General features: G+C 39.6%; 1 protein-coding gene across 1 annotated transcript in view; it reads left to right on the forward strand.

Moving 5' to 3' along the window:
- Positions 1 to 25,498, forward strand: part of LOC311597543 (cathepsin J-like) — a gene marked incomplete at its 5' end in the record, with an annotated part of 45,563 nt that extends 20,065 nt beyond the window's left edge. The window contains 7 exons of the mRNA XM_084781735.1: positions 19,804 to 20,007; positions 21,414 to 21,533; positions 21,699 to 21,845; positions 22,321 to 22,542; positions 22,955 to 23,117; positions 24,284 to 24,401; positions 25,174 to 25,498. Coding sequence (XP_084637861.1) covers positions 19,804 to 20,007; positions 21,414 to 21,533; positions 21,699 to 21,845; positions 22,321 to 22,542; positions 22,955 to 23,117; positions 24,284 to 24,401; positions 25,174 to 25,276 — 1,077 coding nt within the window. The 3' untranslated portion in view covers positions 25,277 to 25,498. The remainder of the gene's footprint in view (positions 1 to 19,803; positions 20,008 to 21,413; positions 21,534 to 21,698; positions 21,846 to 22,320; positions 22,543 to 22,954; positions 23,118 to 24,283; positions 24,402 to 25,173) is intronic.
- Between the last annotated feature and the right edge of the window lie 1,617 nt (positions 25,499 to 27,115).

Consider the following 27,115-nt stretch of genomic DNA (forward strand, 5'->3'; position numbering starts at 1 on the left):
ACCTCTCCAACATTACATGTTGCTGAAGTTGATGATTCCCTGTGAGAGCTGAGCCCACAGGCAGCAGCACAGAGCAGTGCTTCTGAAATGCATTTGTCTTTTGTTCCCTGCTCTATGGCTAAGAAACAGTCCTTCTCCTAGACTTATCAAGTTATAAACTTAGATTCAAGCCCCATTTGGGGCACAACTATGTTGCGTGATTTTTAATATTTAATGTTGATTTATTATTTTAATAAATCAGTAGTTATTCCTTAACCAGCCTTATACCCAAATAACCACACAAAGAGACTATGATCTATTTAATTAGCCTATAGCACAATGCTGTGCAATATATACTCTTCCAAGCTAGTATAGTTTCCTTCCATTCAGATTTCTCACATTATACTTGCTTTTAACTCATATCCTAGGTCCAGCTCATTTCTCCTGGTTTCCTAGTCCTCTCCATGTGCATCCCTCTTGTTCTTCCTGCATTTTGTCTTCTCCTCACTGGACCAGGATGTCACACTCTAGTCTCTCTATTGCTCAGTGTTGGCTGGTTGGCTTTTATTGGCAATGCAGAGAACAAATGGTGACATGTTTACACAAACGAGACAGGAGATACTTAGAATAAACATCCAGACAATGCAATGTCTGGAATGAAACTGGATAGTAGGGTAGAGAAATCTGCACTTTAATTAGCAAGGTTAAACTGTACATAATTCATGAGAACATTATGCCAACAAAGGCACAACATACCGAAACTTACAGGACACAATCAAAGTGGTGCTAAGAGGAAAGTTCATGGGACTAAGTGCCATCATAAAGAGATCGTAAACATCTTATACAAATTTGGTTTGATGAATAAAATGTATTTGGATCAAGCCATGACTATTTTCATTCTAGTCTGTGGCTAGTTTGTGTACAGGGCATTCTTAAAGAGATCTATCAGGTAAAATATGACCTTTACAGAGATATTTGCTGTCTCCAGTGTATATACATTGCCATACGTAAAACATGAGATGAGAGATACAATGATAGTCATAGAGGACACATCATTGCACTCATATGGAAAGTCCTACCAGTAAATGGATCACTAAGACACAGAATAACAGACTTGAGGACAAATTAGAAGACGTAGACCATGAATAAAGAACAAAGATAAAACTAAAAACCTGTACATGATGGTTGCAAAAACTTCTAATGCCAGAACTCAGAAGGTGAAGGCAGGTGGAACTGTATGACATTAAGGCCAGTCTAGACTACTGAGTAAGTTATAGGACAGCCAAGGCTATGCAGAGAAAACCAGTCTCCATTTAAAAAAAATTCTCTAAACAAACAAATATAAAACTCTAAAACACAAAAAGGAATATGTAGAAATTGAGGAAAATGAAGAAATTTGAGAAATTTTGAAAAGACAACATTTGTGAATCATAAGCATAAAAGGGAAAGAATCCTAGGTAAATGGCACGGTGAAGGATAATGAAAACCCTACCAAGATACAGGCTAGAAGAAGTATGTCTGCCCAATCAACTCTGATGATTAATCTTGGTTATCAGCTGAACATACCTGGGAAAGAGAACCACATTTGAGTTGAGAAGCTACTTCCACCACATTGGCTTATGGCCATGTGTTTGGGGCAATTTCTTGACTTCTCATTGACATGTAGGTTTCCAGCCCGCTGGGGTGATATCACCCTGATAGAGGCGGGGCCTGGGATGTAGCTAGACACAAGCATGGGAGCAAATCAGTATTTGGTATTTGGACATGGCTTCTATTTCCAACTTGCTTTTCCTTGGGTAGGATGCTTTGGCTCCCCTCAATGAGGAGCTGTAAACTCTAAAGTAAACCCTTTTTTAATATCCCAATTTGTCTTTGGTCATGGTATCTCAAATAGTGATAGAAGCCAAAGTAGAAGTGAGATTGGTATTAGGAAAATGGGTCTTGTCTGACAGACTTGATGATGTTGTTTCTGAGGACATTTATGGTGGGATTTGGAAGCTTGGGCTATGAAAGCTGTTGAGGGTTCAGGGTTCAGAGCATAATGTGCTGTTCAGTGTGTTCTATAAGGGTGGAGGTACACAGTAAGAAAGGTGGTTGTTCATTGTAATTTTCCTATCTTTTGTGTGTGAAGCAACGAGAGCAGAAAGTGATGGAGGAGTGTGAATAGTATGCCTAGAAAGAAATATATATTGCCCTAACATAAAGGTGGGCATAGGTTTAAGGAATATAATATAAGAGCCATTTTTGTTAATTTGGAAACTGCTTTGTTTGACTAGGACTAATGTAGTTCATGAGATAGAAGTTCCTCCCATGCAGCTGTGGTAAGATCTAGGCACCAGAAGCAGGTCAGCAGCCACCACAGATGTTAGCCTAGGCAGGAGCCTGTCTATGATATGCTAACGAGCTAAACCCATGGCAGTCCTGATGTGCTAGCAAACCAGCCCCGAACTGTGAGCTCTGATAGTTCAAAGGTATTTCCCAATTAAAGAGTAAAAATTTGGAGCTGGGCATTGTGGTGAAAGTCTTTAATCCCAGCACTATGGAGGCAGAGGCAAGTGGATCACTGTGCATTTGAGGTCACCCTGATCTACAGAGTGACCCCAGGACAGACAAAATTACACAGAAAAACCTTGTATTGAAAAAAATATTGGAACATTGGGAATGGTCTGTAGGATCTCGCTATCATGCTCTGAGACATGGCTTTTCTAGCCTTTGTGTTAATACACATCGTCAAGAGGACTTGAGACTTGGTGTATAACCTCAGTGACTATTAAATGTTTGGCACTGTAGATGGGTCCACAAGGACCACTGGATACCCATAGCCAAAGCTCAAAAGGACTTCCTGTATGTTGATCTGTGCCATCCTTCCAGCATACCACAGCTGAAGGACTTCGTAGCAGTCATGGGTCAAGCCTGCAAAATTCTAAAGTGTCCTCACCAGAGAGTACTCCACAGTGGAACCCAGCAGGAGAATTTCTGCTCAACTGTTCCCCACTTGGTGAGATGTCTGTTTAAGTTTTATATTAACATGATATTACATGGAATGTTAAAAGGAACCAAGTACATATAAAGGACTAATCTTGTGTGGAACATGCTAACGTCCCACATGTCTGAGCACTCTGCAATAAATGCAGGGTCATTTAAGTGCCTGACCATCATCCTTGGTGCTGAAGATCAGTTTTTTGGCACTTACTGGTGTAATTCCTAACTGTGGCCAGGAACTCAGAGCAGCAGTGATGCACCCAAGGATGTGAGGTGCCCCTACAGCCTCATCGGGGGCTTTTAGAAGGCATGTTTCTTATGGTCTATTCAGGAATATATATACTGATGGCATATATCTGCTGAGTGATTTTTTTCTGCTTGGTTTTTAAAAGGTAAAAGCCATTCCAATGAGGAAAACACACAAATTAAAGTGCATAGGGAAGGTAGAAGAATTAAAAAGAAAGGAAATATAAGTCCTCATCATGTCTATCAGAAAGCACTTGGGTAGATGTGGCTCAGGAAGGGTGGAGTGTTTTGACCCAAGGCTCCTTTTCCTGTTGACCAGATCCTTCCTGCTGATTTTATCTATCTCCTGTGTCAGAGAGTACCTGACCTAATGTCCAGAATCATTGGTCACTGGGACACAGAATGATGGAAATTCATCTGTAGAGCTTTGCAAGCAAGAGTTCACTGTATTTGCTAGAATCGTGGCCACACAAGTATCTTCATGCTTTCTGACCATTTTGTTTCTATGGCTGACATATCGTGCTAAAGACAGGTCTTAGTGGCACATGTTAGAGTTTGAAGAATGTGTCTGTACAATTGGAATGGAACAAAACGAACAGCAGATGCCTTTAAAGATCAGCAAGGAAATTCAGACTACACTGTGAACTCAGTCGTCTGTGTTTACGGATATATGTTGTGTGAGATTTGCTGTGTGACGTTCATGCAGGTGACGAGGAGGAAGGATGTCCTGTCACTCTTTCCTCACCTACCTCAGTTCTTCACTCAGGAGGGTCTTTAGAATGTGAAAGTGTTCATAGGATTTAACTGGCTGGCCTGAGATTACAGCATTCTGCCAAGATGGCTCTAACTTAAGGAAATAAATGCTTATTGATTCAAATCTCTCTGCTATTCCTTATGAATTCCTTGGTCTGGTTTCCCTGTGGAAGAGGTGGTAAGGAGTGAGGGTACTTTCACTCAGATGCAGAGAGTATTGTGTGAGCTAACTCCTACCCAGTATCTCCAGGTTATAGATGGCATACTAGGAAATTAAGAATGAAGAATTGGGGCCGGGTGTGGTGGCGCACGCCTTTAATCCCAGCACTTGGGAGGCAGAGGCTGGTGGATCGCTGTGAGTTCGAGGCCAGCCTGGTCTACGAAGTGAGTCCAGGATAGGCTACACAGAGAGACCCTGTCTCGAAAAACCAAAAAAAAAAAAAAAAAAAAAAAGAATGAAGAATTGCAAACATTTATTAAAGACTTTACAGGAAGATATGATACGAGCCAAGTACACGATCAAGGTGTGTGTGAGGAATCCTTAAGGGATAGCCAATAGGATAGTTTATCATAAACCTCAGGAAAGATGCCGTGGGACCATAAGTTATATTTTTGTTACTGTGTGCTGACAATATTCATTTTAGTCATGTGAAGAGAAGACAAGAAGGTCAGAAGCCACCTTTTGTTTAATCCCAACTCAGTGGGAAGACTTTAGATCCATTTTGAAGGAGAGCAAATGGTTTTTAAGGTACAAGCTCATGCATTTATCTTCCTTCTCTATTTGCTCTTTTGTTTACCTCCTCTTGTTTCTTGTTTAGATCCTACTATTATAAAACCAGTATTACTGAGCTGTAAACTCTTCTATCAATGAACTACCTGTTTCCATACTTCCATTGAGGTTTCCATGTTTTCCTTTTTTATTTGATTGCCATACTCTGTGCAATTTGGGAGGGTTACAGAAACATGTAGCAAAGGAAAGACCTGAGTCCATCATGTGAAGAAACAACCTACAGGGTCAATGGTTTCCTTATGTTTGTGTACAGAGAAGCCATTAGAACTCTAATGGGAGGCGATAAATAGCTGTAAAGAAGAAAAAATCATCACTGAGTTGCGACCCATTATCTTGTTGAAGAAGACACACTATCATACTGTAGTACCTGGGTCCTGTCAAGAGAATGCCTTCTCTGTGCTCACCTGTCAACTTCACTCTCATGGTTACAGGTAACAAATATTATCATAGCACTACCTATGAAGATGACGCTGTGCTCTGTTCTTGACAGCATACAAGGAAATCATGGGCCTCTACACGTAAAGATCTCGATTTATTTCCTTCATACAAATAGGAAATACAACCAACACCTGTTGGTCTAAGCCTAAAGTTAAACGAATCCCTGATTTGAATGTGTATTGTTGAGATTGGCATTGACATGTCAAAGACACCACTGCCTCAGAAACATGGAAATGACAAATCCTTCCTTTGAGGATGGCAGAGAGATAACAAAGCCTTTGCCTACTGTAAATAGGAATGTTAATGAAGGGTTGATATTCATCTAAAGCCAGTGCATGCAGAAACTATTAACCACAGCTCCCTTCTTATTGGTGTTTATAGGCTGAGACTGCTCTACTACAGGGATCTCCCAGCAAAATAAGCTAGCCCCTGCCTCATGCTGTATGTAATATATGAGCTGCCCTTCTAAGTTGCATAATAGGATGATTCCATCAGAGTAAACACACCCTACCAGATTACAGATTGTTTTGTAGATGTGTCTGTTGTTTCTTCAGTTTCTGTCATTTTATTATTCCTGAGTCATTCCAGGCAGGTTTTCAGGACACAGTTGTGCTGGAGCCACAATATTCATTATTAGATTTGCAGTGTTTACCTGTTATTTTTTTTTAAGCAAAAATCCTGGCCTCCCTGCTTTTAACATCAAGTGTCTCAGCTCTCCAATATAAATACATAAAGTAAGAGAAGCAATTAAAACACAGGATCTATCCTTTGGCTGCCCCTAACAAACACATCTTAACATCAAAGAATGGATCTATCACCTTGGGTAAAAGGGAGGAAAATATTATATGCAAATGAACCTATGCAGTAAGCTGATCAAGCCAGTTAATATCTGACAAAATAGACTTAAAAGAGAAAGTAATAAAAGAGAGAGATAGACGCTACATACTCTTCAAATGAAAAATACATCAAGAAGACATTGCAGCTATCAATATCTATGCACCAAACCTTAAAGCAGGAAAAAGAACGTTCTTAAAGAAATGTTACTACAGCTCAAATCACATATTGATCCTTATACCCCTATAGTGGGTGGCTTCAATACATTATTCTCTCACCAATAGACAAGTTATTCAAAAGCAAAATATACCAAAAAAAAAAAAAAACCCAGAGAAATTCTGGGACTAATTGATGTTATAAACCAAATAAGCCTAACAGATATTTACAAAAAAAAAATTTACCCAAGTCCAAAGAATATACCTTCTTCTCAGCATCTCATGGAACTCTCTCCACTTCTGACTACATACTCAGACACAAAGCCTGTCTCAATAGATACAAGAAAATAAAAGTAACAACCAGCATCCTGTCCAACCACTATGACTAGAAGCAAATGAACAAAAACAGAAACAACCAGAAGTCTATAAACTCATGGAAACTGAGCAAGTCAGCACTGAATGAAAAAAAAATGAGTCAAGAAAGAAATTAAGAAAGAAACTAAATACTTTCTAGAACTGAATGAAAAAGGATATACAAGATATCCAAACAATTCACAATATCAGAACTTTAAAACAACAAAGATATCTGTCTGTGGATGAAGAAAATGAAGTATTACTATGAAGTATTACTCAGCTGCTAAAAATTAAATAGGCAGGTAAATGGATGGAAGTAGAAACAAATGATCCTGATTGAGGTACCCAAGATCCATAAAAAACAAATATGCTGTTTCCTATTATATGTGAATATTATCTGTGAAGTGAATAATAAGCAAGCTTCCATCCATAAAACATGAATGTTAGGTACAGAATAATGTACTTGTCAGGGTGATGAGCAACCTCCCCAGGAAGGAAAAATATGATCGATAGTTAATGAAGCAGGAGTATTGAGTGGAGGGGAGGAGAATGATGGGAGGAGAGCAAGAATGGTGGGCTGGGACGTGCGTGGGAGGGGGGGACAGTTAAAGTAAAGGACCATTCGAAATGTGTTATGGAAACCTACTGCTATAGAAACTTCTTAAAATACAAGAGACAGAAAGGGGGTGTATCAAGATGCCAGTGGATGTGGGAAGAAACTTGGAGGAGTTGAAGGAGGATAAAACATATTCATTACACATTGTATTTAAAAAATCAACTTTCAACAAAAATATCAACACAAAAATGAATAAAAGCTCTATTTCATTATATTTCAGAATGAAAATGAAATAGATAACTATCTAGATCCATATTACTTACTAAAATTAAAACAAAAACTTGAAATCCTTAAAGAGAGTCATTATTAACAATCAAGTTCAAGCAATAATAAATATCTAACTAAAATAAGTCTGCCCCTGCACACACACACACACACACACACACACACACACACACACACACACCCAGGACCAGATGGAGACTTTTAAAAGAACATCCTCAAATAACCATTAATGATACTAAAATTATCACACAAAATTGGGAAAAACCCGAGAAGATCCTTTCCTTTATTACCTAGATCAATACACACTTCACACACTCACTAACTCTCACATTCAAGCCACTCATTCCAAATTGTTTAAAGCTTTATGAAGTCACAATATCATGGGACCAAAACCAGATAGCAATTCAATAACAACAGTAAAAATTAAAGGTCTGTCTCTCTGACCTACAAAGATTCCAAGTTATCAATAACATTCTGGCAAGCATAATCCAAAGACATATCCAAAAGATCATTTATCATGACCATGCTTTCTTCATTCCAGAGATTCAGTGATAAACTAACATATGGAGGGAGGTAGAGACAATGGGGCTTTGGTTCATCCTTCATAATAGCCACAAAAACCACAAAGTATCTTGGTGTAACTCTAACCAAACAAGTGAAAGACTTGTATGAAAAAGGCCTTCTAGTCTCTGGAGAAAGAAATTGAGGAAGATATCAGAAGATGAAAAGGTCTCCTATATTCCTGGATGGAAGAATTAACATAGTAAAAATGGCCATCTTACAAAAAACAATCTATAGATTTAATGCAATCTCTATCAAAATACCTACACAATTCTTTACAGACCTTGAAAGATCAATTCTCAACTTCATACGGAAAAACAAAAAGCACAGAATAGTTAAAACAATCCTGTACAATAAAAGATCTTCTAGAGGAATGTCCATGCTTGATCTCAAGCTGTACTATAGAACAACAGTAATAAAATGGCATGGTACTGGCACAGAAATAGGCTGGTCGATCAGTGGAATCAAACGGAAGATGCAGAAATAAATCCACATCCCTATGGACACTTGATTATTGACAAAGAAGCCAAATCCATACGATGGGAAAATGGCATCTTCAACAAATGGTGCTGGACCAACTGGATATCTACAAGTAGAAAAATGCAAATATATCCACGTTTATCATCCACACAAAACTAAAGTCCAAATAGGTTAAAGACCTCAACATGAAACCAGACACACTAAACCTGTTAGAAAAAAAGTGGGAAAGAGTCTTGAACTTATTGGCACAGGAGACAACTTCCTGAACAGAACCCCAAAAGCGTAGGCTCTAAGGTCAAGAATTAATAAATGGGACCCCATGAAACTGAAAGCTTCTGTAAGGCAAAAGACACTGTCAACAGAACAAAACAACAGCCTACAGACTAGGAAAGGGTATTTACCAACTCTGCATCCAACAAAGAGTTAATATCCAAAACATATAAATAACTCAATAAATTAAACACCACCAAACCAAATAATCTGATTTTAAAAATGGGATACAGAACTAAACAGAGAATTCTCAACAGAGGAATATCAAATGGCTGAGAAACATTTTTTAAAATGTTTAATGTCCTTAGTCATCAGGAAAACGCAAATCAAAATGACTCTGAGATTCCACTTTAAACCTAATCAGAATGGCTAAGATCAAAACTCAAGTTACAGCACATGCTGGCAAGGATGTAGAGAAAGAGGAATTCTCCTCCATTGGCAGTAGGAGTAAAAACTTGTACAACCACTTTGGAAATCAATCTGGCACTTTCTCACATAATTGGAAATAGTGCTACCTCAGGACCCAGCTATTCCACTCCTGGGCATATACCCAAAAGATGTGCCACAATAGAACAAGGACATATTCTCAACTATGTTCATAGCAGCTTTATTTGTAATAGCCAGAATCTGGGAACAACCTAGACGTCTCTCAACTGAAGAATGGATACGTCCATTTACACAATGGAATATTATCCAGCTATCAAAAACAAGAAAATCTTGAAATTTGCAGGATGGAACTAGAAATGATCGTCCTGAGTGAGGTAACACAGACCCAGAAAGACATGCATGGTATATACTCTCTTATAAGTGGATATTAGACCAACATAGAAGTCCTCTGAGAAACTCCTCCTAGCAGTGTTTCAGGACCAATACTGGGACTTGTAGCCAGACCTTGGGAGGAGAGCTGAGGGTAGTAAGAAAGAGTGGGGCAGCTAGGGGGTGTGGAGACTGTAAGGACCCAGAGGGGTCAGGAGCTCCACAAGGAGACCATCAAGGACAGAGGATCTGGACCAAGGGGCCTACACAAACTGATGCACCAACCAAGGACAATGCATGTAGAGTACCTGGACCTGTTCAGGTACTCCTGTTCAGTACAGGTGTACTGTACTCCTGAACAGTACACCTGTTCAGATGTAGCTGATGGACAGCTCATGCTCCATGTGTAAGGGGAGAGGGGGAGAGAGGGGACTGCCTCTGACATGAACTCTGGTGCCTGCAACTTGATCACTGCCCCTTGCCAGGGCAGCCTTAGGGACACACAGAGAAAGGCGATGCAGGCTACCCTGATGAGACCTCAATAGACTGTGAGCAAATGGTGGGAGAGGAGCGCCCTAATCAGAGGTCTAGGGAAGGGGAGTAGGGTGGAACAGGGAAGGAGGGTAGGAACTGTAAGATAGGAGCAGGGGGATAGCAATTGGGATGTAATGTGAATAAATTATAATAAAAAAGTTCAAATCAACATATGGAAATCAACAAATGGTACCAGCCATATATATTGAGTCAAGATAAAATTTACAAGATCTTTCTTTGACAAAACCCAACATCATTTGAGGATTAAAGAACTTTAAGACATGGCAGAAAGACACTTGAAGTTGAGTAGAACCACCATGCTTTTGAATTGAACAAATTAATTGTGTTAAAATAGCCATGACTTCAGAAACACTCTACAGATTCAATGCAATCTCAACCAAAATTCTAGCTCGATTTATCACAGATATAAATCTACAATCCAAAAACTTTGTGAATGCAAAAAGTATCAAGATATCAAAAGCAATCTTACACCAAAAGAATACTATGGTTGTATCACCCTACCTGGTTTCAAATTATAATAAAGAAATAGCCATAGTAATAAAAACAGCATGATAGTGGAACATGAAACAGACATATAAATCAATGGAAAAGAATAAAGGAACCAGCAATTAATGAACTCAGCCACCCATACATTTTTTACAAGAAAGAAAAAAAAATGTATTGAAGGAAATACAATATGTCCAAAAATAATGGTAAAAGCCTTTACATGCAGAACTTGAATCTGGAAGCTTATACTTCTCCCTGAAAAACCAAAACCAAAGCAAACCAACCAAACAAACAATAACCCTTCAAGTCTGAATGGATAAGACATCACAGCCTAATGCTTGATAATCTGACACCTCCAGAGAGAAATAGGGTGTGCACTTAAACCTAGCAGCACGGGGAGGGCCTGTCTGGGTAGGACTTTGTAGCACGGGAACCACAACCAACCAGTCGCTTACAGAACTTCATTAAGTGACAGTTTCCACACAGCAAGGAAAGTGTCAGCTGAGTGAAGAGGTAGCGCAAACAGCGGGAGGAAATACTTGCTGACTTCACATCCAACAGAGGATTAGTGTCTTAAATATGCACAGAACTGAATCATAATAAACAAGAAAACAACCCAGCTAAAAAGATGGGCTTTGGAAATGGATAGAAAGTGGGGAAAGGGGAAAGAGGGTGGGGCCAGGAGGAGAAGGGGGGGGGTGCTAAGATTGAAGCATAAAATGAAGAAATAAATTTTTAAGAAAAAAGAAAAAAAAGGAAAGAAAGTTTTTAAAAAATAAAAAATAAAAAGAGCTGGGAAACACTTTAGAAAGTCACAAACTCCTGAGCGAACTGGGAAACGCACATTAAAACTACGTAAAGATTCCATGTCATGTCAGTCAGAATGGTGATGATCAGGAACACACAGGACAAAAAACTCTGATGCAGATGTGGGGAAAGGAGCCTCACAGCCTGTTGCTAGTAAAGGCAAACTCCAGTCAGTGGTCTTGCCTGGATTGTCCAGATCTGGACAGATTTTCATTTTCCTCATTTAAAAAAAAAAAAAAAAAAGCTAAATTTACAAAGGAAAAGGAAATTATAAACCCAGACATCCATCAGGAATTAAAGAAGCAATGCTACCACTGACAACACTCAGTCTCACAAGCATTCAGAGGATAACCCGGTATATGATGTACATAGTGTACTCCATGAATACAATGCAAATCGCCAGTTAACATAAAGGGCCAGACACAGCCTGTGGAGAAATATGAAAAGGCCAATGTGCTGGTTCTATTTTGTGTCAATTTGATACAGGCTGGAGTTATCTAAGAAAAGATAGCCTCAAATGAGAACATGCTTCCTTGATATCTGGCTGTAAGGCATTTCTTAATTGGTGGTTGATGGGGGAGGGGCCCAGTTATTGTGTGTGGTGCCAGTCCTGGCCTGGTGGTCTTGAGCTCTATAAGAAAGCACACTGAGCCAGGCATATTGCAGAATATTTGATCCCAATGTGATCCCTGAGATTGGGAATTGGAAAATTTGTCTTTGATGCCAGTGTAACCCCAGAGACTGTGAAGTGTAAATATCTGTCATTGGTCCCGTTGTAATCCCTGAGATTGAACTATAAATCCTTGTTTCTTGTGGTTGAGTCCTAACACATTTTTAATCTAAGAACTTTCTGTTTATTGTAACCAGGTGATTAAGGTGTGGCATAGCCAGCACCTTTAATCCAAGAGCTATCTGTTCACAGGATTTAATAAGGTTAACCCTAGGTCAAGAGGCGGAGCAAGAAACCAGCTGACAGGGGTTAAAGAGTAGGAGGGGCTTGGAGTTGAGGGGTATTTAAGACAGCCTGTGGAAGTAGAAAGAACTTTGGTTTTTAGTCTTCTGGCACTTCTTAAGCTTGGCTCTTAGCTCTCTAACTCCTGAGCTCCTCAGCTCCTTGGTCTTTGGCTCTTACAGCTTTGAGCTAGCAAGTCTTTGGCCTTGGGTTCTTTTGGCTTTTCCTACTGGTCTGTCAGCTGAGCTAGTGAGCCTTTTGGATATGAGCTGAGTAGGAAGGTCAGCTGGGTGCTTTCTCTGCCTCTCTGAGCTAGCAGGGTTTTCACTGCAGCATCTGGCTCCTGAGTGGTTTATTGGTAAAATAGAACTTTCTGGAATTTTCCATTAAAACAACATAGTCAGGATGAGCAAACCAGTTAGTAGCACTTCTCCATGACTCCCGCAGCAGCTCGTGTCTACAGTTCTCAGCACTGCTTGGGTTCCTGTCCTCACTTCCTTTGATGATGAGTTGTGGTACGGAAGCATAAGCCAAATGAACCCTTTCTTTCCCAAGGTTCTTTGGTCACGGTGTTTCATCACAGCAACATAGCTCTAACATAGCCAGCAAGTTTAGAAATGCAAAGGTTGACAAATAATGACCTAAAGGCAAATTTCTATCTTCTACTTTTATAAATGAAATTTATTTGGATTCAGCCACACCTGTTCTTTCACTCTAGTATGTATGTGTGTGTGTGTCTGTGTGTCTGTGTGTACATATATATGGCATTTTAAAGAGTTGTGTCGGAGAAATATGGCCAGTTATAGCAAGATTTACTGCTTTGCCTTTCATTAAACATGCAATGAGACACATTGAAGTGAACAGAGAAGACCATTATTGCACTAATATGGAAAGCCTTACAGGTAAAATTGATCAACGGGAAACAGAATATCAAACCTAGAAGACAAAGCAGAGAATTTAAACAGACAATGAAAAAAAAGTGACAAACACAAAATCAAAAGCAACTATGATGGATAATCTTGGTTGCCAAGTGACCGTACATGGGAAAGGGAAGCTGATTTGAGAACTAGCAGATTGGCCTATTGGCATGTCTTGGGGGCATTTTCTTTGCTAATAGTTGTGAAGGGGCCCAGCCTCCTAGTCATGATATCATCCCTAGAGATATGGGCTTGGACTGTACAATAAAAGTGGCTGCACTGAGCCTGGGAGTCAGTATTTGGCAGGTGAACATGGCTTTTATTTCAAACACATGCCACGAATCTCATACTTTTGTTTCTCCCAAAGATGAAACTGTGAGATAAATACTTTCTTCTCACAATTTTCTTTTGGCCAAGATGTATAACATAGCAAAAGAAGCCAAAGTAGAACTGAAATTGGTATTCGGAAAATGGGGTGTTGCTGTGATAGACCAGACTATGTTGTTTTATAAAAGAAATGCAGTGCCATTTGGAATCCTATCCTGTAAAAGCCATTGTGTGCTCAGAGCTTAATGCGCTATTTAGTGTATTCTATAATTCATGGGGAAATCCAGAGGCAAGAACAGATGTTGTTCATTGTAATTCTCTTAGGTATTTTTTTCTGTGTGAAACAATGAGGGAAATGATGATGGAGTAATGTTAATATTGTGTCTGGGAAGAAACACACATCACCATAACATATATCTATCAATTCTGATTTCATAAATGTAAGAATAGTAACTTTAAAAAATTGGTTAATGTAGAAACCATGCTGCTGGTGCTGAGGAACAGCTTCTTGGCTCTTACAGGTAAAATGCCTATCCATGGCCAGGGAGTCAGAGAAGCAGTGGTGAATCCAAGGCTGTGAGGTGCCCATGAAGCCTCATCACTAGTTTAGGATGTATGTTCCTTGTGGCTTATTCATGAACAATTATAATGAGGGCATATATCTGCTGAGTTATTGTTCTCTGCTTGGTTTTGAACACATAAAATACTTTTTAATGGGGAAGATATATAAGTGAAAGAGTGTAAGGAAGGTAGAGACGTGACAGAGAAGGAGAATATAGGTCCTCATCTTGTCTGTCAGAGGGCTCAGGAAGGGTGGACTATTTTGACCCAAGGCTTCTTTTCCTGTTAACTAGCTCTTTCCTGCTGATTGTGTCTATCTCTTAGTGCTCAAAGAGTACCTGACCCAAGGCCTGGAATCATTGGTCACTGGGACACAGGAAGGATAGAAGTACATCTGCAGATCTTACTAAACTAGGGTTCACTTGGGTGCCTACATGCATTCTTACCATATCCGGCCAAAGTAAGTCTTATTAGTATACGTTAGAGTTTGAAGAATGGGTCTATACATTTGGAAGGGGGCAAACTAATATCTGTGGGTCTAAGCCTATTCAAATCACACTTACTAGAATAAACATATTAATACTCTGTAGAGAGTGGACAAAGTCCTGACTGAATGTGTGCTGTTGAAGAGGGTCGTGCCAAGGACCTCAATGCCTCTGACCTATGGAAATGCCAAAGCCTTCCCTCTGTGCAGAGGAGAGGACTGGCCTTTCTCTAAAACCTGAGCAGGTGGGAACTATCAACTATTCCCCTCTAATGGATGGGCTGAGTTCCCAGGTTACACAGCTGGTTCCCTCCATCACAGTGAGTGTGGCTCATCTGATTTTAGGTCTTCTATACAAGTGTCTGTCGTTTCTTCACTTTCTGTCATTTCTTTACTCTCAGGTCACCCAAGTCAAGTTTCTAGGACTCAGCTATGCTGGATGACACAAAGCAGACCACTAGAATCCCATGGTTGCTCATTATGAAACAAAGGCAAAATATTCCTGGCCTTCTGAAAAAAAAAATGACAAGAAAGGATCATTGTTTATTTTTGTAACCCAGTAAAGGTCTGAAAGGCCTTTTTTTGTGACAAAAGAATTAAACTACCCAGAATTTACCAAGGTAAAATTACCATTTTACCTTGTTCTTTTCATATGATTGAACGTCAGATTTCGAAAGTCTGGAGAACTGGCTAACTCCAGGCTGGATTTCATAGGGAGAAGTCACAAAAAAATTTAGGAAACCAGTGCATGTAGGAACAGTCAACCACATCTAGTTATCTCCATAAGAAAGGACACATTTGAAATGGACTTAGGATGGTGGTGAGCATGCATGTCTCAAGCAGTAGAGACGGATGGAGCCAAATCCAGGCCATTCTCCTCATTGGCCTCATCCCGACTCCAAGTTGCTCCTCACTGCTTCACATACTTTGTATTTCCTGCTTTTTGTGTGTGTGTGCATGTGTGTGTGTGTGTGTGTGTGTGTGTGTGTGTGTGTGTGTGTGAGAGAGAGAGAGAGAGAGAGAGAGAGAGAGAGAGAGAGAGAGAGAGAGAGAGCCAAAAGATAATAATACATGGGGCTCACAATTTCTGCTGAAGCTTTTGAGTCACAGAGTTTTCTGGTAGTCTGGTGAGTGCTAAGGGGAAATGTTTGGTTCTTCCAGTCACACAATAGATCTGAAAGTTTCATATCATAAGGTTACTGTGAATTCTGATATAAACTTTATCTGGACTGTTTGGAAAGTTGCAGAAGTATGGCCTCTGAACTTAGACTAATTTTAGCAATAATGATCAAGGATGTGAGAAACATGATCATGGGAATGTAATGCTACTTTTTGAAGAGAATGATATATTCTAAGATATGCATCAATACAAGCAAGAGGATTGTTAAGTGTGTTGAGGTTTGTCTGCCACTGGAATTATTTTCATGCATTGAAATTAAGGCTTCAAAAGAACAATACTGAAGTAATTAGTTTTAGGCTAGACTACCTGTAACCAATATGCTAATATAAACCTGCTTTTAAGTCAGAAAATTTTGCTTGGGTTTGACACAGTCTACAGAGTTCCAACTGCTTCAACAGCTCAACTGTTCCTGCTGTGTCTGGTGAATTCACCCTTTTCTTGAGATCACCATAGTCTTCTTAGAGGCAATTGTGTTGGTGTTACTTATATCAAAAATAGAGTAATAATAAATGAATTGTATGAGGGAAACTGAAGAAGGGTTGCTTCCATTGAGTTATCAATGTTGCATTACCTCATTTTAAAATACAGACAAAAGTTTTATGTAGAAAAAATATAAAATGGAATTTCAAGATCTTCTGAGATTTGAGATAGCAAGCATTTTAGAGTTTTAGAAAAACCTCATTCATCAACACTCTTTACCTCCTTAATTTTAATAATTATTAGAAGCAAATTACCATAATATTTTCACTTGTGTCTAGCTCTGGAGGAAAACTAAGCATATAAAATAGGAATGGAAATTCAGGCCAGAAGGGGATATATCTATGCATGTCATTTCAGCATGCTTCTTGGCCTGCAGAATCAGCACCAAGGATGTGGGTATGTTACAATCACAGCATCCTTCAGCATGTGATTGGAAACATGTAGAGAACATTTCATAAAAGGAGAAGAAATTGGGGAAGAGAAGAACAAAGGAAGGAATTGAGGGATGACAGAGGAAGGAAGGAAAGATATCTGGAAAGAAATGGTAAGTTGAGAGAATAAGAGAGATAGATAGTAGAAGATAGATGATAGATAGATAGATGACAGTGGCATACCTGTCCTGACTGAATTTTTGTCATTCTGTGGGAATATGGACTTCAATAGCAATGGTAGCAACCAGTGTGATTGCTGCTCAAAGAATTGTTCATGTGACCTAATCTCCTGTGTAGGCAGTCTGGGCAAATGGCAATATGTATTAAGAAAAATTTAAGTGAATAAGTATTCTATGAACATATTAGCCCAAATTTGTGGCATATTTTCATAAATTGATAAATATATAAATGAAATCCATATAGTGAAATACTTTACTTATAAAATGAGATGTTGATATATGTCACAGTGTGATTTTTAAATAACTAAATCCAATGTGAAATGAACACAATGAGGTACTTCATTATTTTATTTTTAGGTAGCAGCATAATATTTTACTGAGATTGTCATGATATGATAGTTTTCATCTAAAAATGAATATTTCCATGTTTATGTCATATAATTTATATTAATGATACCTGGTTACACAATATTCCATTAATTCTAAAGATACAGAAATGATGGTACATTTACACAATGAAATACTATTCAGCTATCCAAAACAAGGAAATCTTGAAATTTGCAGGCAAATGGATGGAACCAGAGACAACCATCCTGAGTGAGGTAACCCAGACCCAGAAAGACATGCATTGTATATACTCATTATATGTTGATATTAGCCCAACATAGATGTCCTCTGAGAGACTCCATCCAGCAGGGGATAGGCTCAGATACTGACATTCAAAGCCAGACTCTTAGTTAAGAGCTTCGAGTTATATGGAAGAGATGGGGAGTGGAAGGACAAAGGATGGGGATGTCAGAAGCTCCACAAAGAGGCTATCACAGATGGTGAATCTTGACCCAGGATGGTCTTCAAAAACTGATGCACCAACTAAAGACATTGCAAGCAGAGAACCCGGTCCCCTGGTTCAGGCATAGCTGATGGACAGCTCATTCACCACATAGAGAAGAGGAGGGGAGAATGGGGGTCTGCCTCTAATATGAACTCTGGTGCCCTCAATTTAATCATTGCCCCCTCAGTGGAAAGGCCCTGTGGGAACACAGAGGAAGAGGATGCAGGCAATCCAGCAGACCAGATAGGCTGTGGTCAGACAGTAGGGGAGGAGGACCCCACTGGTAGGAGTCTAAGGGAAGGGAATAGGGTGGAAGAGGGAAGGTGGATGGAAACAGGAAGAGCAAGGTGATAATAATTGATATGTAATGTAAATAAATTATAATATAAGTAAGTTATTATTTAAAAATATATCTCATATTTATTCTTCGCAATCTGTATCTTACTTTGGATTCTTATGTTCTCAAACTATACTTAGAGAAATTTAGTCTTCATGTCTTGTTATGATCAGTGGAAAATAAGATGAAGTTATTTGTAATGAAAAATGCATGTACATATTATCTGCCATGGGTTTGCTCCTGGAGGAAGTTATCCCTATTTGTGATGACCAGGCAGTCAAGGAAATCAAAACATTGATATAAATTATTACTTCCATGTTGCATTTTATTCGAAGAAGATGTAAGATGAATAACACTGAGATGCCCTGTCTTGTTCTTAGCGGTTTTTACATGTTCTTGCTGTCATTTTATAACAATAGACCTACGGTGTAGAGCATACTTCAATACCTGTCACATCATGTACAAGATCTAAAGAGCTCAACCAGACAAAAATCCCAGCATGAAGGAGACAGAAATGTGCAAAAAAAAAAAAAAAAAAAAAAAGTCCCACCACTAGTCAAGAAGTTAACACAGCTTGGAGCTGCTTGGAGAAGGAAAACCAGATTTCTTCAGTGGCATGACACCGAGTGTGTCACATACGTTCTATGGCAGGCCACATGCTCAGGAGTAGTTGGCCAACATAAATCAGGCACTATATTTTTAGTGGCCTTTTTTCCCCCCGTTTTAGTGAGTGAGAAAAGGAACACGAAGTTGAGTTGGTAGGTAGAGAGAGAAGAGATCGTGGAGAAGTTAGGTGAACAGAAAGAATATGACAAACTTATACTATATGGCAATATACAAAGAATGAATTAAAAATGAATAGGATGCCTGAAGAGTGAACCAAGCAGAAGCTACACAGGAAAGAGAGGAGTGTAAGTGGTATAGTAAGAGCTGATGTCTCTTATTGGAGCTTTTCAATTTCTCTAAAAATCTTACAAGAGCCTAAAAAATTATCCTTCACTATATCTCCTATATTTAGCCATTTCTCAGGTAGTGTATGGCATATAGATAACATACATTTCTTCCCTGACCTATGGAAGCCACCAAATGCAATAATCGATGGATAATTCAAATATGGCTTGTCTGTGCCATGTGATATGATATAGAACCTGAGAAAATGAAAAAAAATGCAATAATCATTATTGTGGTACAATACGTTTATTAATGGTCCCACTTTTTAATACTGGTGCAATAGAAACAACCTTTTAACAGGACTCTTTTAACACAAAAATATCCAGCCAATAGCTGTAGCCAAGTATCTACAAGAGGAGAAGGAAGTGTGGGTACTTAGGGAGAGGGACAGAGTAGAGAATTGCTGTTCTGTGTCTAGAGTGACCTTGAAGAAGACATTCTTCTAACTGTCTCTTTGTGGTGTTTGCAAAACAACGTATGCGCCCCTCAGACCACCAGCATGAAACTGGTAAGTATAGGAGCTTCCAATGTGTTACCACAATGAAGACAGGGAGGAAGGTGCTTCCATATGGTAGTTCAATTTAATCTCCAAGAGACGAGCCGGAAATTTTAGTGAGACCCCCTCACAGCACACTCATTCATATTTCCTGTTATGCTTCAGCCTTTAACATCACCTTCCTTTTTGACTGTCACTGCCTCCTAAAGATCCCTGTGAGATGCAACTGTGTTTCACCCTGACACAGGCAAACAGAGCACCCCAAGGTCTGCATTCTCAACAGGATCCAACCACAGCTGTGAACTAAACACAAAATAGAATATAGTGACTAAGTCCACACCAAGCATGGTATCCAAAACCTCTCATTCTAAATTGCTTGGGTACATCAGCATGCAGCTATTCCAGAAAACACAGCCATCAAGCAAAATGTCAGATACAGTGTGATCCAAGGCCTACCGGATGGCTATCTAACTTCCTTTGACAAGGTCAACAAATTTAGCTCCCCGCTGTTAGCAGAAGCACCTCAGGCTCAACCTTTTGGCGTCAGGCTGAGATCATATCACAGAAAGAGCCTGAAGTCCCCCTGCCTGGAGGTATAATCCAGTCACCAACACAACCAATCAAACCAAGGGCATGATGGAGGGGTGGGACCAACTGTCCACATACTTGGGATTTAAAGCTTGAGTAGGGTGTAGCTATCCTGGATCCCGAAAGCACAGAAACCACTGAAGAGTTGAGTCTGTGGAGTAGACTGAAGCAGCGCAAGTCATCACAGGTGAGGCTCTGCCTGTGCCAAGGCAGAATGGGAGTTAACTCTGGAGGGGTAAATCTGTTCTCATTTGACTTGTGCAAATGTAGTATAAGGAGGCAAATCCCTATCCAGGTTCTATGGGGAGTGATGCTTTACAGACCCAGAAAGTCCATATTCCGTTTGTGGATCTGGTTTCCTATGTCTTTACAGTATGACACTGTTCTCATTAAGGTGGTACGTGGAGAGTTTGATTGCATGGTTCCAATTGTAGTACAGAAGGAATAGCCCCTGTGATTCTTGCAACGTTGTTTAGTAGAGGACATTTCACAAAGTTTTCATGCAAGAAGGGGGGGGGGGCTCAAGACAAGCTCACTACCTAATGTATTTAGAAAAGTATATAAGGCCAAGTGGCCTCAAAAATGGGGCTCACATTAAACCTTGGATTTGATACCACACAATAAAAGTTTCACTTGGTATAAATCAGGAGTCAGTGATACCCTACATCCATGTTTCTTTTTCGATTCTGGTTGTCAGCGTTTAAGGAGATCTTTCTGAAATAATAAGATGCTGTACATCTGGACCCCTTGCTAGGAGTGTGGGCACATGCTCCTCGTTTTGCAATGGGTCTAATTACCACCAGGTTCATTTGTGTCAAACATATTTGAACCCTTTTCTATAATCTTCTAAAAAACAGTATTTGGAAGAATAGTTCAAAGAATTTTATTGACCATGAATGGCTTAGTTTCTTAGGAAATAGTGAGAAGACATTTTAAAACTATTGGTGTAGCTGTGTCTTCATCTTTCTTCCCTCTTCAGGTTCCTAAGACATGGCTTATGCCATTTTTGTGTTGACCCTGTGCTTTGGGTTGGCCGCAGGTGCTCCACCACGCGACTCTAATTTGGATCATGAATGGGAAGAGTGGAAGATGCAATACAACAAAATATACAGCACGGTTGGTAAACAGGAAACTGTCCAGAATATTCTCATAATGAATTGTCATTGCTGTTGCAAGTATCTAAGCACATGAGAGGTCATTGACACTACTTTTCACTGAGAAATTAGCTAATCACAATCATGAGCCCAGGATGGCAAGATTCCCTTTTCCTCAGTATAAGGAGAATGTATGGCCAAAGCTCCCTCTAGTTCACCCTCACTGGCCTCTTTTCAACTGCAGCAGCAAGTCCACTTGGTCAGCCTTTTCCAGAGTTTAATTAGAAAGACATGTCATCCAATATGCTCATTTCCAGAAGGAAGAACCACTGAGGAGAGCAATATGGGAAGAAAATGTGAGAATGATCAAATGGCACAATGAGGAGAATAGCCTCAAGAGCGGCTTCACCATGGACGTAAACGGCTTTGCTGACACAGTAAGTGCAACATGGATTTTTTTTCACATTGTGTTCTCTTTGGTTCTATACAATGGAGTCATGTTTCAGTGTGTGTGTGTGTGTGTGTGTGTGTGTGTGTGTGTGTGTGTGTGTGTGTGTGTGTGTGTGTTGCTTTGTTTTTGATTAATGTTATTTTCCTTGAAGACTGGTGAAGAATTCAGACAATCGCTGCATGATATTCCAGTCCCAGCTGCACTGTCAATGAGAGAGATCTATCTACCTTGGGTTGAAAAATTACCCGCATCTAAGAATTGGGTAAATGAAGGCTATGTGACTCCTGTGAAGGATCAGGTAAGACAAAGGCAGGTGCCCCATTTTTTTAAACCACTTTTAAGATAAAAATACTTGTCTCTGTGTGTCTGCTGAGTGTGCAGAATGTGCAGTTCATTGTTTCTTCTATGGGAGTTTCATAAATCTATACAACGGATATTTATTCTAGCCATCCACCATACATACCCTCTCGCTAACCATTGTCCTCTGCCACATCTGTCTCTGGAATTTATTTCTTCTTTTGTTTTCAATAATAACCCATAAAACCAGTAGGTCCTGCTCAAACGGTTATTGGGCATGGAGGTGCGGTGGGGAGCAGCACAGACTGTGCACAGACAAGAGCAAACCGCCAGCAGTCATTTTCTCTAGGAGAGTACTAGTCTTCTCTAGGCACCTACCAACTGCAAGTCCATCTCTTCCTAAATTATTATGCTGCTAATGTTTTTGCTTGGGTTGATATTTGTTTATGTATGAAAATATTTTCTTCCCTGATCAGGGTACATGTGGCTCTTGTTGGGCTTTTGCTGCAGTTGGTGCCATAGAAGGACAGATATTCTCGGAAACTGGCAACCTCACCTCTCTGAGTGTGCAGAACCTAATAGACTGTTCTAAGCCTCAAAAAAATGACGGATGTGTTTCGGGTTGTACACTCAAGGCCTTCGAGTATGTTAAGCAAAAAGGTATCGAAGCTGAGGAAACCTACCCATATGAAGAAAAAGTAAGTGGACCTCCCATGTGTTGTCATCTTTCACCGTCCAGTTAGGGTACACTTTCAGAAATAATCCACCGTCTCCTGAACTCCCTTTAGAAGTGGGATACATCACAATTGGTCTTGTTAAAATATCTGTCCTATCAGACATTGAACAACTTCTGGGGTGGTGTTTTCCTTGTAGATGTCACTGCTTCCATGCACGTGGAGAACATACAAGCCTTTTCACATATAATGAAGATTTCCTTCTGTAAGGTGCTACTGAGGACATGAGAGCTCATTCCCAGTTCCGAATCTTCCAGTTTATTTCTCATACTGGGATAATGTATAGCAGTCCAGACATGGGGATGCTCAGCAGCAAAGTGCACAGTGTTGTGCTTAGGTGTAAGTAACTGAGTCCTTATCTCTTTACTGTTTAAAGGAAGGACCCTGCAGACACAGTCGTGAGAATGTTATTGCTAATGTGACAAGTTTTGTGGCCCTCCCAAGACATGAGCTTTACCTGTTAGTTACTGTAGCATCTGTTGGGCCCGTTGCCGCGGCAGTTGATGCTTCCCATGATTCTTTCAGGTTCTACAGTGGAGGTATGTATATTTTCACAGACACACAGACACACACACACACACACACACACACACACACACACACACACACATATATATATATATATATATATATATATATATATATATATATATATAATACCTTGTGACATCCTTGGGCCATGCCATGTTCATGAAATGTCATTTATCTATGAGATTGTATGTGAGCTTGGGTTTCTGGATTTTTCATCCCCACTCAATAATACTGAGTCCTGTCTTCAACTGATATGACCCTCTCATGGAAGTAAGTGCAAAGTGCTTCATGAAATTTATGTTTAGCTCACTTTAAAAACTATCCTCAATGGTTTAGATTTTTATGGAGAAGTATATCCAAAATCAAATTATTAATGAGCCTCTTGAATTAAGTAACTGTAACTTCTATTAGTGAGTTTTTCTTGGCATGAGATTCTAGTGAGAAATTAGATTTCAATTAGTCATCTTATATGCATCAAGGCAGGTGGGGTTTTTTTGTTTGTTTGGTTGGTTGGTTGGTTTTTGTTTGGTTGGTTTTTTTTAATTGACTTGTCATGTATTCCTACAAGATGTTCAAACAAGATGAAATAGCAGCTATTACATTTTTTATTATATTTCTTTTTTAATGTATACATTTATATTATTACACATGAATAAAATAAACTACATACAGCAGGAAGAACCATGAGGCAATCAGGAATTATATAAATGTTGCATTCATATTGATTTTGCTATTTGTATTTGGCAAACTTGAAGTAAATATCTTTCCTATCTTGTTGGGTCTAAATTTCTGAATGAAAATCAATATCTATCATATCTATTAACTTAAAACATCTATCTTCATCTAAAAACATCTTAACCCCTAACCTACTAAGTTCAATTAAAAGACTAAACTATCTGGTCTTTAACCCCATCTGAGATTTGAGAAGGAATAAAACTTAAATACCTGAGTGAACAGGAAGTGTTTTTTTTTAATTTATGCAATTTTGGTGTCTTCAGTTTGATATGAAAGCCTATTTACATAAGTATTCTCAGTAACAATTCATTCAACTCCTAAGTCTGATTGTGGTATACATCATTTCAAGGATCTCTGAAAACACTTTTCTATTGTTGGAGGCAGTGGTCGCTGTCAGGTGTCATGGGCATCTCACGTCAGCTTTTGTTTTATTTCTCAGGTATTTATTATGAACCAAATTGTAGCAGCTATAATGTAAATCATGCAGTTCTGGTGGTTGGCTATGGATTTATCGGACGTGAAAAACATGGCAATGAATATTGGCTGATCAAGAACAGGTATAATTTGCCAAAAAAAAATTACATTTGAAATTCCAGAGGCTGGAGAGACGATTCACTATTTAAGGGCATGAGGTGGCCTTCCAGAACCTTCACAAAGGGATTATTTCTTGTAGTCAATGTTTGAGTATACAGCCTAGAAAATTTTGTATCACTTAAGTCGAACAAAGTCTGTTTTTGTTTTCCTATGTACATGTTTGAGGTGTGTGTGTACAAGCATGCATGTCTGTGAATAACTGTGTGTGCAATTGCTTATGTGTGGAGGCCTGATGTTAACATCACATATTCTCAATTGTTATCTACCTTCTACACTGAGGCAATGCCTCTCAATGATCTAGGAGTTCCCTGTCTAGACTGGCTAGCCACCTTCCTCCAGGTATGCCTGTTTCGGTGTCTGGAGAGCCTGTGCTGTAGGGACACTGCAATGGTCATCTGGCTTTTACACAGCTCTTTGCATTTGTCTCCAGTCCTTAAGCTCTGAAGGTCCCTATAGCTTAAACAACCTAGTCACAACGTGTGATCGGAACCTTCCCCTTCTGTTACTGGTTTCTTGGTGTCAGTGTCATTTTGTGCCATTGCTTTTCTAAAACGTGACACACCACTCTTTCTCTGTTGTGGTCTTCACTGTCCTGTGTGAGGTGCCTCTTGGTACTCAGGAGTAGACCCCTCAACCTTTTCTGCTCCTTCTGTTAGGTTTGCCTCTTGTCAGTTATTGCAATAAATCCACCATGCGTTGATCTTTCTACTAAATAAAATATATGTTTCCTTTCAGCTGGGGTGTAAACTGGGGCATTGATGGCTACATGATGCTTGCCAGGGGTAGAAACAACCACTGTGGAATTGCTTCAAAAGCTTCCTACCCTGATGTAGTCTGAACTTCCTGGTAGCTGCAAGGAAGGACACGCGGAGACATCATTTAGTGGAGTGCCTTTGCCTTTGCCGAGTGTGTTCAACAGCTGAGTTGCTGAAGAGCCACATTATGATGTGGATTCTGGGGACCTGCTTGCTTTATTTCAACACGGCAACTACTGTAATTAAGTCTCTGTACTAATGTGTCTTCAGGATTCCCGCATCAACTTGACTTTCAAGTTTAATGATCGTGCAAATGGTGTCTTTTAAAAAAGGTTAACTTCAAATATAATTTCTAGCATCTTTCTGTTTTGTGAAGTGGTGTTTTTTTTTGGGGGGGAGGGGGTCAAACATCTAATTTATCTTGAAGATAGCACTGAGAGTGGTTGTAGCCTTCTAGGAGAAAAAGTAGGTGGCTCTTCTCTGGTGGCCTTTATTCGATTTTAGTTATGGTCTGCTTATAGGGTTCTATATACCAGAAACCTTGATCTGAAAGAATATGTGAACATTTTTGCATTTAATATTTTTAAACCAACATAAGTTTGCCAATTTTCAATGCTCTGTGAAGTGTGATAGCACAGTATGCTTCTCCACGGCATCATGCTGAGGAGCGACTGCACCTATCCAGCACCTCAACTATGTACCTAGCTCCTTTGTTTCTGTGTCAAAGACATCAAGGTCATGATACCCACAGTTACAGAACTGTGGTTCAGGTGACACTTCCAGAATCTTCAGTGCCTCAATGGCACTGAATGGCAAGAGAGGCATTTCAAATACAGTCCTTTGTAGGCAGTGTCCTGGCCTACTGTTGGTTACTGTGGTTAGACCTTTAGCTTCTTTTCTAATATACTGAACTTTGCTATAGGCATGTATATATGGAAAAATTGTGTGTATGTATGTATGTATGTATGTACACATATATGTAGGTATTTGTGTATGTACATATTCACATATATCATATACAGTTTTATATACATGGGATCAAATAGTGAGTGTTCTTAGCCTATATCCCCAGTAGATAATGAAACACTGGCCTATATAGATTTGACTCCAGCTTCTCATAGCCTGTGTCTTTCATAGTCCTTTGTTGGAATTAAGCTTGATTAACAGATAGGCAAAGATGCCAGCTGAGTGAGGAGGTCGCCTGCACAGTGGTAGGAAATGCTTGTTGGCTTTACATCCAACAGGGGATTAGTGTCTTGAATATGCACAGAACTGAAAATAAATAAATAAATAAATAAATAAATAAATAAATAAATAAACAAACCAGTTAGAAAGGCAGGCTTTGGAACTGTATACAAAGTTCTTAAAAGAACAAATAGAAATGGCTGGCAAACACTTTAGAAAGTTTCAAAACCCTTAGCTGCCTGGGAAATGCAGATTAAATATACATAAAGAGTCTGCCTGGTGCAAAGAGTCAGAATGGCAGTGATCAGGACACATGACAGCAATGGCTCCTCAAGACTTGGACAGACTTCCAAGTCATCCTAGGGAGGGTTCACCTTTCCTTCTAAGGGAAAAAAAAAAGTTACATCTCTCCATGAAAAGACCCAGACGGCTGCCACCTTTACATGATCTCCTACCTAGTCTGATACAGGGTTCTCACCTCGTGATAGCAATCATCGCTGCTCTTTCATGCCCCATCTGGATACCTCCTGATATGTCTGATATATCATTTCCCTCTTTCCTTATAGCCCAACCCTCAGACACAGACCCATCCATAAGCCTCAGGTGTGTTCTGTCGGTACAGCTGTATCCACTGGAAATGGCACGAGGCATGAATCCAGCACAGCTGGCTGACACAGTCCCAGTAAAGCTGAAACGATGGCTACAATCACTGCCTCTAGAAGAATGGACAATAGTTT

Source organism: Acomys minous, assembly GCF_964271855.1.
Source record: "Acomys minous genome assembly, chromosome: 5".
Taxonomy (NCBI): domain Eukaryota; kingdom Metazoa; phylum Chordata; class Mammalia; order Rodentia; family Muridae; genus Acomys; species Acomys minous.